Below are 13,555 nucleotides of genomic sequence, written 5' to 3'. Positions count from 1 at the left end.
CCCCCCCCGCTTTTTTTTAAATCAGTAGTGGGGCCTGAACTCTGGGCCTGGGCACTGTCCCTCAGCTCTTCAGCTCAAGGCTAGTGCTCTACCACTAGAGCCACAGCGCCACTTCTGGGTTTTTCTGCTTATGAGGTACTGAGGAATCGAACCCAGGGCCTCATGCATGGGAGGCAAGCACTCTACCACTGAGCCACCTTCCCAGACCTTTTTTTTTTTTTTGTCAGTCATGGGGCTTGAACTCAGGGCCTGAGTGCTGTCCCGAGTTTTTTTGCTCAAGGCTCGCATGCTATCACTTTGAGCCACAGCGCCACTTCTGGTGTTTGAGTGGTTCATTGGAGATAAGAGTCTCACAAGCTTTCTTGCCTGGCCTGGGTTTGAATGGTGATCCTCAGATCTCAGCCTCCTGAGTAGCTAGGATAACAGGCCTGAGCCACAGGTGCTTGGCTCTACTGTGTTTTGAACTCAGGGCCTGGCACTTGCTAGGCAGGTACTCTACTGCTAAGCCACACCTCCAGCCCAATTTTCTTTCCTTTTCTAAATGATGTTTTCCAGTGCTGGGATGGTCTCCAGGCCTGTGCACGTTCTTGGCAAGTGCTCTGCCATTGTGTTTCCCACCAGCAGTGCATACCACTTCCAATGTCTCTACATTTTGTTATCATTTGACTTTTTTTTTCTGTAATCATAACATTCCTGATGGTGTGTGTTGGCTCCTTGGTAGGTTTTGTTTTTTGTTTTTTTTTTTCCTATGCCAGTCCCAGGGCTTGAACCCAGGACCTGAGTATGTCCCTGAGCTTCTCTGCTCTAAAGCTAGCACTTCACTATTTAAGCCACAGCTCTACTTCTAGCTTTTTGGTGGTTAACTGGAGGTAGGGGGCTCACAGATTTCCCTGTCTGGGCTGGCTTTGAACCGTGATCCTCAGATCTCGGCCTCCTGAGTAGCTAGGGTGAAACCACCGTGTGGCTTGTTCAGGTCTCAATGCGCATTTTCCAACTTTCATGTCCACCACAGCATTGCACACAGCAGCCAGTGTGGAAACCTACATGCCCACACAGGAGTCAAAGGACAAAGAAAATGTAGTCTGTCCACACAACAGAATATTATTTAGCCTTCATAAAGGAAATCCTGCCATGTTCTACAAGAGAGATGAATCTTGAGGTTGTTACAGTAAGTGAACACAGCTACTCATGAACACATGCTTATGAGCTCACTAATATGTGGAATCTAAAATAGTCATAAAGGCAGAGTGGGCCTGGGGCATAGGACATGGAAATTTGCTATTCCAAAGGTAAGACGTTTCTGTCACAAGTTGGATGCGGGTGGTTTGGGCCTGTCATCCTAGCTACATGAGAGGCTGAGATCAGGAAGACTGGAGTTCCAGGCCAGCCTGGTCAGCAGGGTATGCAACACCCCATCTCAGTAGAAGAAGCCGAGCAGGGTGGTGTGCACCTGTCATCCTAGCCTAAAACATGTCACAACCCAGGCAGGACTCCAGACCCTCTCTCAGAAATAGCCAGTTTGGCCAGGTGCCGGCAGCTCACACCTGTAATCCTAGCTACAAAGGAGGCTGAGATCTGAGAATCATGGTTCAAAGCCAGCCCAGGCAGAAAAGTCTGTGAGATTCGTATCTCCAATTAACCACCAGAAAACTGGAAGTGGTGCTGTGGCTCAAATGCTAGAACGTTGGCCTTGAGCTGAAGAGCTCAGGGACAATGCCCAGGCCCAGAGTTCAAGCCCCACAACCGACAAAAAAAAAAGAAAAAAGAAGAAAGAACTAGCCAGTTAGTTCACAAGAGGACCGGAGGCAGGGCGTAGTGGTACAGCACTTGCCCAGCAAGCATGAGATTGAGTTATTGAGTTCAATTCCAGTACCACCAAGAAAACAAAGCTTAGATATGCAAGGCTGTTACAGAAATCTGTATAACACTGTGTTTTGGTTAATGATAAAGTTAAGAGGGCTGGACATTGGTGGCTCACACCAGTAATCCTAGCTACTCAGGAGGCTGAGATCTGAGGACTGAGGTTTAAAGCCAGCCCAAGCAGGAATGTCTGTAAGACTCTTATCTCCAATAAATTATTCAGATCAAGTGGGAAGTGGTGCCACAGTTCAAGTGGCAGAATGCTAGCCTTGAGCAAAGGTAGTCTGAAAACAGCATAGGTCCTGAGATCAAGCCCAGGACTGGCACAAAAAAAAGAAAAAAGAAAAAAAAGTTATCAAGAGGGCAACTTTATAGGACATTTGCTTGAAGAAGGCAAACTGTAGGATAACTCACAGCATGATGCCATGTGTATGGAAAGAACCAAAAAAGGAAGGAGGGAGGGAGGGAGGGAGGGAGGAGGAATCCCTGTAGAGATGATTCTAAATATTCTCTTCCCCAGGGCAGTATTTAATATGTGTGAGTCTTTATTTGGAAGACTAAAGTTGATGGCAAAGACACAGACACAGACACACACACACACACACACACACACCACCCATCATGAGTTCATTCCTGCTGAATTTGGTTGCATATGTGCCATTACTAGAACTTGAATACTTGAATTCAGGGCCTCTTCCTCTCACTTGGCTTTTACACCAAGGCTGGTGCTCTACTACCTGAATGACACCTCCACTTCCCGATTTTTGTCGGTTAACTGGAGGTCAGAGTGTCACACACTTTCCTGCCTAGGGTGGCTTCAAACCACTCAGAGCTCAGCTTCCTGAGTAGCTGGGATTACAGGCCTGAGCCACCAGGATAGCAGCATCTGGCCACAGTAACTGGCCACTCCTGCAGGGATGGTTCTTTTAATGAGGAACCAGATCATCTTTGAGTTTTGTCTGTTAGGCCTTTGACAAACAACTTCTGCACATGGGGATAGCTTGGGACTACAGGCTGGTGGCCCTAAGTGGTACCCAGGTTTTTCGAGATCCCCATCAGAGCAGTACCCACTGGCAGCGATGTTGTGGATGGTGATGTTGGTATCGAAGATGGAAGGAAACTGGATCTTCCCTTCTTGCTGTAACTGGACAGTGTTCACAAGCTGACCTAGGGAGACAGTGGACAGTGACCTCTGAGGCCTGACCCTAATGAAGACCCAGGCATGTGGCTCACAACCCGTGATTTTTATATTTCCTTAGGAATTTTGCGGGGTTTGCCCTCAAACTCTGTCTCCCCTGCCTCTGCAGTAGCTCAGATTACCAGCATGAACCATCACACGTGTGCAAAGTGATTTCTTTTTATTTCTTTCTTTTTTTTTGTCAGTCATGGGGCTTGAACTCTGGGCTTGGGCACTGTCCCTCAGCTCTTCATCTCAGGGCGAGCGCTCTACCACTTGAGCCACAGCGCCACTTCTGGTTTTCTGGTGGTTTATTGGAGATAAGAGCCTCACAGACTTTCCTGCCCAGGCTGGCTTTTAACTCTGATCTTCAGATCTCAGCCTCCTGTGTAGCTAGGATTACAGGCGTGAGTCATGGGCACCTGGCTTGAACTCAGGGCCTGGGCACTGTCCCTGAGCTTCATTTTGCTCAAGGCTAGTACTCTACCACTTGAGCCACAGCGCCACATCCTGTGTGTGTGTGGTACTGAGGAGTGGAATCCAGGGCTTCATGCATGCTAGTCAAGCACTCTTACCACGGAGCCACCTTCCCAGCCCAGCCTTCTAGATCTTTCTGTCTGGAGTAATGCTCATCTCCAGGTGGATGCTCAACGTTTAGCGGGTACCCTGACACATCTCATTCAAGCAAGATAGTATGAGGTTCCCTGGACCAAGAGTAGGGGCCTCTGCCAGCGGCTAGTGTGTGTGTGTATGTGTGTGTGTGTGTGTGTGTGTATCTGGACCTGTCTGTCCCCCAGCCCTACTAGGAAGGAAGCAGAAGGGGAGGGGAGGGCAGTTTACCGGGGCAGCACCTGGGCCCCACCCCCTGCCTGGTCAAGTCGCAGCCCAGTCCCTCCTATGTTTCCTCACCTGAGTTGGGAGACACAAACAGGTTGTTCTGGCTCCAGAGGATGATAAAGCCCTTCTGGCCCGGGGTGAGGACGACATTCATGGTATCTTTGTATGGGAAGGCCATGCCCAGGCTGAGGTTGAGTGGGTAGTCCGTGTATTGGAACATGGCCTGGGAGAAGGAGACAGCTGTGACCCAGGCGGCGGCGGCGGTGTTCAGCTTCCTCCCTGGGCCTTCATCCTCGGCTTCTCAAAGTGAAGCCCTTCCAAGGCCAGCAGCTGTCCCCTGGGGCCACTCTGCCCTGGAGGGAAGGGGAGCTAATCTGGGGACCTGTGGCCACAAGGAGTGGGGGAGCCCCCAGGTATGGAGTGGAAGCCAGGACACCCCACCCCAGGGAACAACCTGGCCTGAAATGTGGGAAACCCATCAGTGGCCAGCTCAGGTCGCCTCCACCGTGGGTGTAGTTAAAGATTTCCAGAGGTTCATGTGCTGAGGTCTGAGCCCCAAAGGCAGCAGTATTACAAGAGGGTGGTGCTTTAAGGATTAGGTTACCCACCAAAGGGTAACCAGAGCGTGGGTTAGGTCTCCCAGGATTAGACTAGTGCCTTCTACAGCAGCTTGTAGTGCATGCCTGTAGTCCTAGCTATCTGGGAGGCAGAGACACAAGTATCCCCAGTTTGGGGGTCACCCGAGGCAAATATAGCACTACCAAGAGCCTGTTGCAAAATAATGAAAATAGGCCAGGCTCCAGAGGGTCATGCTACTCAGGAGGGATGAGGTCTAGAAGATCGTGGTTCAAGATCCACCTGGGGGGGGGGGTCTGTGAGACTCTTATCTCCAAAATAACCAGCAAAAAGCCAGGCTGGAGGAATGGCTCAAGTGGCCAAGTGCCAGTCTACCGTGCCGGAGGAGGAGTCGAGGTGGCAAGGGAACTCGTGCAATCTTTGGCACCAAAAAAGAAGAAAAAAGGACAAGTTGTTATAAAGCAGCCCCGCTCTGTTATCTTCCCCTTCTAAGGTGTCTGGTTTGAGGTGGTCCATATTTTGTTATATTTTTTTCCCCCTTCACTACTGAGGATGGGACCCAGTGCCCTGCACTGCCCAGGCAAGCCCTTTACCGCTGGAGTTACATGCCCAGTCCTCTTAGCTTCCATTCTGTCTTTCAGAATAAAATCTGGCTACCTTTGCCTGGGCTGGCCTTCAGCTGGTGCTCCTCCCGCCTCAGCCTCCTGCATGCTGGCACTGTGGGTATATGCCACCCTGCCCATCTCACAACCCCTATTGTTTCCCTCTACTTCTTCAGCCTCTGGTTCTAGTATCAAGTACAAATTCCCCTATGTGCTTTCCAAAGCCCGCTGTCCTCCAGATATCCTGGAGGGTCCCAGGACAGCCTGTGTCCTTCTGACAACACCTGCAAGGGTGGAACTACCAACACTACTCTGAGGCTGGGTGTGGTGGCACACACCTATAATACCAGCTACTTGGGATGTGGCGATTAGGAGGCTCAAAGTTGGAGGCCAGCCTGGGCAGAAAGAGGGCAAGCACCTATCTCAACCGGTCAAAGCTGAATGCGGGGGCTGGGAAGTTGGCTCAGTGGTAGAGTGCTTGCCTTGCATGCATGAGGCCCTGGGTTCGATTCCTCAGCACCACATAAGCAAAAAGAAAAAAAGCCGGAAGTGGCGCTATGGCTCAAGTGGTAGAACACTAGCCTTGAGCTGAAGAGCTGAGGGACAGCACCCAGGCCCAGAGTTCAGGCCCCACGACTGGACCAAAAAAAAAAAAAAAAAAAGCTGAATGCAGTGGCTCACACCTGCCAACCCAGCTAGGCAGATAATGTAAATAGAAGGATGGCCCCCCCAGGCCAGCTCAGGGATAAACTTGAGGCTTTTTAAAAAATGATGGGCTGGGAATGTGGCTTAGTGGTAGAGTGCTTGCCTAGCATGCATGAAGCCTGGGTTCGACTCCTCAGTACCACACACAGAGAAAAAGCTGGAAGTGGTGCTGTGTTCAAATGGCAGAACGCTAGCCCTGAGGAAAAAGAGCTCAGGGACAGCACCTAGGCCCTGAGTTCAATCCCCAGGACTGGTCAGAAAAGAAAAGAAAAATAATGAATGCAGAAAGGGCTGAAGGCATGGCGGCAGTTGGTAGAGTATCTGCCTAGCGAGCTCAGGGCCCAAGTTCAAACCCCAGGACCTCCAAAAACTAAACCAAATAAAAACTGACCACCCTCTTCCCAGGACAGGAAGGAGGCAGAAGCCCTACTGAAGAGGCTGAGTGGAGGGGTCCCCTGGCCCCAGCTCCTCCCATGGTGCCCTCATCCCCCACACAGCCTGTCAGGAGCACAACTGCTGTCACTTGGAGGGGCCAGGCAAGGAGCCAGCCTGATAATGCTATGCCCTCTCTGTCTCTGTCTGTCTGTCTCTCTCGTGGCTCACTAGCTTATTATTCTTTCACATGTTTGTCAGTATCGTGGGCTATATACCGTGGTTTCATAAATGCAGACATCATGGCAGGAGCAAACCTGCCCCCTGGGCCACTCCCTTCTTCCCCCCTCCCCTCCCCACTTCTGCCCCCTGTGCCCTCCTCCTGCAGCATGTGGAGGGCCATCTCACTATGGAGAAATCTAATAAAGGATCTTCAGTTGGACAAGCCCAGAGCAGGGTGGAATGGAGGGCTGGGCTGGCACAGTCCTGGCTAGGAATCAGAACGCACAAAGCCATCCTCAGCCACGAGTGGTGGTGTACACTGGGAGGCTGAGGCAGGAGCATCTCAAGGTCAAGGTCAGGCTGGACTGCATCACTGAGTTCCAGGCCAGCTTTGGCTATAGTGAGACCCGACACTGTCTAGAAGCAAACAATCAAGGGAACAAAACAACAACAACAACAAAAAACTAGTTAAGAGCTGGGTGCTGGTGGCTCAGGCCTGTAATTCTAGCTACTCAGGAGGCTGAGATCTCAGGATCACGGTTCAAAGCCAGCCCGAGCAAGAAACTCTGTGAGACTCTTATCTCCAAAAATCACTCAGAAAACCGGAAGTAGTGCTGTGGCTCAAGTGGTAGAGAGCTAACCTTGAGCTGAAGAGCTGAGGGACAGTGCCCAGGCCCAGAGCCAAGCCCCACGACTGACAAAAACAAAACAAAACAAAAACCCTATCAAGCCAGACACTATAGCTTTGGCTATAGTGAGACCCGACACTGTGTAGAAGCAAACAAGCAAGGGAACAAAACAACAACAACAAAAAAAAACTAGTAAAGAGCCGGGTGCCGGTGGCTCAGGCCTGTAATCCTAGCTACTCAGGAGGCTGAGATCTGAGGACAGCAGTTCAAAGCCAGCCTGGACAGGAAAGTCGGTGAGACTCTAATCTCCAATGAACCACCAGAAAACCAGAAGTGGCGCCATGGCTCCTAGTGGTAGAGTGCTCGCCTTGAGCAAAAAAGAGCTCAGGGACAGTGCCCAGGCCCAGAGTTCAAGCCCCACGACTAACCAAAAACAAAGCAAAACAAAACAAAAAACTATCAAAACAAACAAAAATCCTAAAAGGGCAGGGAGAGGGGTGCGGCGGGAAGCATGAAGTTGCTGCCCACTCTACCACAGGAGATCAGCAGGAGTGCCTGGTGAAGACAAATATGTTGGATAAAGAGAGAGGGGTGTGGTGGTGCACTGTTGTTATCCTAGCTAACCAGGAGACAGAGGTGTGAGGATCTCGTCCTGCAGCTATCCTGGGCAAAATCAGAGGACCCTATCTGAAAAATAAACTGAAGCGCACAAGAGGCTGGGAATGTGGCTTGCCTAGCAAGCAGGAGTCCATGAGTTCAATCTCCATCGCCCCAAACAGAGGGACAGGAATGAGTGCTTCCAGGCTAGGAAAGCAAACCTGGAAAAGTGCCCCCCACCCTCCCCGGAGGCCTGGGACACTTGGAGGCACTGGCTGGTCAGCCAGGACCTCCTCCTGGGAAGATGGACCTTCTTGAGACAGGACCAGAAATACAATCTAGGCTTTTTTTTTGGTTGGTTGTGGGGCTTGAACTCAGGGTCTGGGCCCTGCCCCTGAGTTCTTTTGCTCAAGGTTAGCGCTCTACCACTTTGAGCCACAGCACCACTTCCAGTTTTGGGGTGGCTCATTGGAGGTAAGAGTCTCATGGGGATTGTTCTACCAAGGCTGGCTTCGAACCGCAATCCTCAGATCTCAGCCTCCTGAGTAGCTAGGATTACAGGGGTGAGCCACCAGCACCTGGTAATCTAGGAAATTTATGATGTCTACAGGGGACAAAGCAGGGTTTAGCTAGGGGAACAAGCAAAGGGGCGGTGGATACTTGTGGGGCAGGCTCCTTGAACCTTCACTTCATTTCACTTGAGCCCACCACTCAGGAACTTCTACTCAAGCTACAAGACCCTTCACAGAATTTCATGGTCTCTTCTGCACCCGCCAAATCATGATGCTGGCTCCCCTCACCCACGGGAACCCTAGTGGCTTTGTCTGCAGCAATCACAGGGCACCATCTTGTAACCACTGTGACACTACCTCGTCTCCCCACTCAGAATGGGACTGTCTCCAGTGGCTCTCTGCCAAACTTCAGTCATACCATAAATCCCTTTTGTAATTTCTGCAAGACTTGGCTACTGATGACTTAGACTCTCTGTGAGTTGCTTCCCATTGGCTTTATCTCTTCAACTTAAACCAAGTGGTGCTGTAAATTACAGGTTTTGTGTGCCTCATTTTTAAATAGCCATTCAAAGAGGTACTTGACATGAGCATTGAAAATAATCTATGTCCTGTGCTCATCACAGTGTCTAGCAAACAGAAGACACCATATAAATGTGGCTCTGTGTGTGTGTGTGTGTGTGTGTGTGTGTGTGTGTGTGTGTGTAATGGACAGAGGAGAGCTGGGAAGGTGGCTCAGTGGTAGAGCGCTTGCCTTGCATGCATAGGCCCTGGGTTCGACTCCTCAGCACCACATAAGCAAAAAGAAAAAAGCCGGAAGTGGTGCTGTGACTCAAATGATAGAGTGCTAGCCTTGAGCTGAAGAGCTGAGGGACAGTGCCCAGGCCCAGAGTTCAAGCTGCAAAAGCGAAAAAAAAAAAAAAATGGACAGAGAATTCGAGGAAAGGGAAGGATTCAGAGTGGATAGGTGTGCACATGGATGGATGGGTGGGTAGATCAAAGGATAGATGAGTGGAAGGATGGATGATGGGTGCTGGACTGATGTATGGATGAATGAGTGGGTGGATGGATGGATGGATGGATAGATGGGTGAATGGATAAGTGGATAGATAGATGGGTGGGGGGATAAATAAATGGTGAAATGGATGTCTGAATAGTTAGGTGGATGGATACATAGAAAGGTGAATAAAAAGCAAATTTCAAGTATGAGAAACTACATATGTAAAGTAAGAGTTTAACAAAACTCTAGCAGTGGCCAAAGGCACTTCAGAAGTCTGCCCCCTGGGTAATCGACTTACCATTCCTTTGTCAACAATAAGAATGCCGATCTGTGACAAGGGGTGAAAGTGAAAGATTCCCCCTAACATCCCAGGGTTTGCAGCCTAGGAAGCAAGAAAGAAAATTGTGCATGTGCATCAAGACTATAAGGCTATGTGTTGTGATGACATTATAATTATAATATGTTTAAGTGCTGGTGCAGTTGATCTGACAAGCTAAAATGAAGGAGTATTTCTTTCGTTTCCTGTGTAGGGAAACACAGCCTCTGGCACCAATGCTTGAATGGAGACAGGTCAGCTCTGTGGTGTCTGAACACTAGTCATTCATTGCATTTGGGACCTGATCCTGTGTCCATGTCAGACTGGTCCTGTGGCGTGAACTTAATCCCAGACAATGGGGATTTAGGGGAGGGGTTGAGCAGCAGGCTCCCCCTCCCCCCACGACTGAGATGATCCCACTTGGCTCAGATTGTTGTCATGGAGACCTAAGACCTGAAATGTCATCTGCGGGGGAAGACCCATTGGCACGGCCTCTGGGGGGTCAGCAGTATATGACTCTGGCCAGAGCCATCATGGCGGCAGGGCGGGTGGAGGCTGCTCCACCATCACACCAGAGGGCCCCAGAGCCTTCCCTCCTTTTCCCTTGGGCTCTGGGAGGACCACGGAGGCAGCTTCCCAGCCTGCGGGGCTGTGAGTGGTGCCTCCCACACAGGATCGGGCACTCTGTCCCCACAGACACGTGGCCTAAGACAGTCACGTTCTGAAGTCACCGACACTTGCTCACCCAGCTGCAGTTCTTTCGTGTGCAGGGTGGGGTGGGTCCTCCCCGTGACGGCGGCAGAGGGGACCTGATGGGCATGGCTCACCCAGGGCCTGCACCTGGGCATTGCCCTCCAACCTGTAAGCCTGCAGGAGCTTTAAATAAGGAGGAACCCTGCTGGGCCTTTGGCAGTTGTGTGATCGTGCCTCTGTGCAGATGGATGGATGGATGGAAACCCAGGGTTATTGTGCTGTCCAGGCTGGTCTCAAACTCCCAGACACAAGGGGGGGCCTCCTGCATCACCCACAGAGCAGGACAGAAAGGACAGAAACTCGTGCTTCTGCTTTCTAACCCAATGGCACATACCTGGTTTTCTTTCTTTTTTTTTTTTTTAAAAAAAAAACTTTTCTTTTTCCTTTTGCTGGTCCTAGGGCTTGAACTCAGGGCCTGAGCTCTGTCCCTGAGCTTCTTTTGCTCAAGGCTAGCACTCTACCACTTGAGCCACAGCGCCATTTCCGGCTTTTTCTCTGTATTCGGTACTGAGGAACCAAACCCCAGGGCTTCATGCATGCCAGGCAAGCACTCTACCACTGAGCCACTTCCCAGCCCCACATACCTGGCTTTCAAAGACGAACAAGTCAAAGCTGTAGCCGCCGTTATTGGAGAAATAGATGTGAGCCTGAGCTAGCTCATCTCCTTGCATGTAGGCAAAGATGTCGTTGCTTATTTCCTGGGGAGACAGTAGACACACACTTGTCAGCAGTCACGCTGTGGGCCTCCGTGCGGGAAAGGACAGCTTTGTGTCTGCAGGAAAACTGGTGCACGACTGCTTGGGGCAGCCTATTTTCTTTCCTGATCCCTTTCTCCCCCTCTCACGTGTTAAAGATGGGGTCTCGCTCTGAGTGCTGGGCTACCATATGAGGATGTGACCACACCAGCTGTGTCCTTTCTTGTTTCTGGGATGGAACCCAGGACTGGGCACGCACTAAGCACATGCTCTACACAACTGAGCTGCACCTCCAGCCACATCAGAGTTGGACCTCTGCTGTGTTTCTCCCTGGGTCCAGCTTACCCCCTCCTCAAGTTCCTGGTGGTGCTCTGCTTCCAGGGGTCACCAGGCTTACCGCAGACACCTGATCCATGTTGAGTACTTCAACCCTGCTGGGCTCAAGAGGGTCAAGCCTTGACCCTCTGAGTAACCCAGACTAGTGTTTTGTTCACCACCATGCCCAGCAGATCTATGTTTCTTGTAGTGCAAGTGTGGGCACGTGAGGAGTCTTTAACTCCCATTTCTCGTCTGGGGAGCAGGAAGTGTGTCTCTTTTCTATTTCACCCTATTTTAAACCTGGTTACACCAAAATAAATTCTTGCTGAAATATTTTTTTTAAATAGAGGTATACCTCTATCATGGAATATTACTTAGCAGACAAAAAGAACCAACCATGGACACCCAACAAATTGAATTCATCCTTAGGGACGTTTGCTGGGCCAAGCAAATCCCCTAGTTACGCCCGCCACCGCGGTGAGTGAGGCCAGGAGGGAACTGAGGGGCAGCTTGGTGGAGACTGGGGTAGAGTGGCTCTGGCGTCACTTCTGGTGGCTTCAGTGACTTCCCTATCAATCCAAGTCCCAAAATAGGAGATGCAAAATTCTAGAAGTAAACAATTCCTAAATTTTACGTTGCATGCCATTCTGGGCAGTGCACAGAAACCGCCTGGCCTCCCACTCCACCCTCTAGGGTAAGGCCCCTGCAAGTCCAGCGTCCCCCACACAGTGCCACCTGCCCGCACGGTGGACCCTGAGCAGCTGTTGCAAGCAGATCCGCTGCGGCACTACCACAGTGCTCATTGCAAGTAACTCTGCTTTTATCGAATAAACTGAGTCAATGCTGGCAATTTGACCACTAAGTGGGGAGAGGACAGTTGATAGGACAGAGAGACAGACAGAGACAGAGACAGAGAGCTGGACAGAGAGAGATGGACAAAGAGATCAAGAGACCAAGAGACAGAGAACATATCTACAACTTTTACTGCGAAGACTGTAAGTGTTCTTTTTGTTTTTTTTGTCAGTCGTGGGGCTTGAACTCTGGGCCTGAGTGCTGTCCCTCAGCTCAAGGCTCAAGGCTAGTGCTCTACCACCTGAGCTACAGCACCACTTCTGACTGCAAGTGTTCTACTTTATGTTTAGTTGGTGTTGAAAAGTCTTCCTGTGCCTAATGTACAAATAAAGCTTTATCACGTGTGTGTGTGTCTGTGTGTGTGTGTATAGCTAGCACTCTACCACTTGAGCCACATTGCCACTTCTGGCTTTTCTGTGTATGTGATACTGAGGAATCAAACCCAGGGCTCCATGCATGCTAGGCAAGCACTCTACCACTAAGTCACATTCCCAGCTATATATGTATGTTTTAAAACATAGTCACATTTGGGCATGGTGGTACACACCTGTGATCCAACTAGGGAGACTAAGGCAGGAAGATCGAGGGGTCAAGGCCAGCCTGGGCTGCATGATCATGTATGATCATGTCTCTCAAGAAACAGAACAAGCCGGGCGCTGGTGGCTCACGCCTGTAATCCTAGCTACTCAGGAGGCTGAGATCTGAGGATCGTGGTTCAAAGCCAGCCCAGGCAGGAGAGACCGTGAGACTCCTATCTCCAATAACCACCAGAAAAACCGGAAGTTGCGCTGTAGCTCAAGTGGTAGAGCGCTCGCCTTGAGCTGAAGAGCTGAGGGACAGCGCCCAGGCCCAGAGTTCAAGTCCCACGGCCGACCAAAAAAAAACAACAGAACAAAACAACAAAGATGAAGGGTGCTGCTCAGTGGCAGGAAACTTGACTAGTGTCTACAGGACTCTAGGTTCTCTCCCTTATATCCACCCCCAAAATAAAGTAGGACTGTATCTAGAGTTTGGTGGTAAGTGTCCACTGGGAGACTGGGCCGGTGTCCTGCAGAGGAGTGAGCGTATGTTGATGACAATGGGCTATGGGACAAAATGACCCAGGACTAGAAGTGTGTCATATAACATGCATGCATGCCACTTCCTGGTCTTGTCACTAGTTTGGGCATGTAAGGCATGGCCATGGGAGACACCAAGGGAGGACCAAGGGGCTCTGTTATTTTTCTGCAGCATCTACAATGCTGTCAAGGTGAGATGTTCACAAAGCAAGATGGAGTCTAGTGCTGGTGGCTCATGCCTGCCGTTCTGACTGAGATCTAAGGATTGTGGTTTAAAAGCCAGTCTGGGGGCTGGGAAGGTGGCTCAGTGGTAGAGCGCTTGCCTTGTATGCCTGAGGCCCTAGGTTCGATTCCTCAGCACCACATAAAGAAAAAAAGCCGGAAGTGGCGCTGTGGCTCAAGTGCTAGAGAGTTAGCCTTGAGCTGAAGAGCTGAGGGACAGCGCCCAGGCCCAGAGTTCAGGCCCCACGACCGGAC

The 13,555-nt window shown here is 50.6% G+C and overlaps 1 protein-coding gene across 1 annotated transcript in view; it reads right to left on the bottom strand.

Annotated features, from left to right (window-relative positions):
* Catsperd (catsper channel auxiliary subunit delta) overlaps positions 1-13,555 on the bottom strand; it is a 43,396-nt gene that overhangs the window by 23,171 nt on the left and 6,670 nt on the right. Inside the window, exons 7-10 of the mRNA XM_013022660.1 lie at positions 10,740-10,853; positions 9,385-9,468; positions 3,947-4,097; positions 2,932-3,027 (exon numbers count right to left, since the gene is read on the bottom strand). Coding sequence (XP_012878114.1) covers positions 2,932-3,027; positions 3,947-4,097; positions 9,385-9,468; positions 10,740-10,853 — 445 coding nt within the window. The remainder of the gene's footprint in view (positions 1-2,931; positions 3,028-3,946; positions 4,098-9,384; positions 9,469-10,739; positions 10,854-13,555) is intronic.

This window comes from Dipodomys ordii, unplaced genomic scaffold (assembly GCF_000151885.1).
Source record: "Dipodomys ordii isolate 6190 unplaced genomic scaffold, Dord_2.0 Scaffold64, whole genome shotgun sequence".
Taxonomy (NCBI): Eukaryota; Metazoa; Chordata; class Mammalia; order Rodentia; family Heteromyidae; genus Dipodomys; species Dipodomys ordii.
The sequence above is the reverse complement of the archived record's forward strand: the minus strand, read 5'-3'. Positions and strand labels throughout refer to the sequence as shown.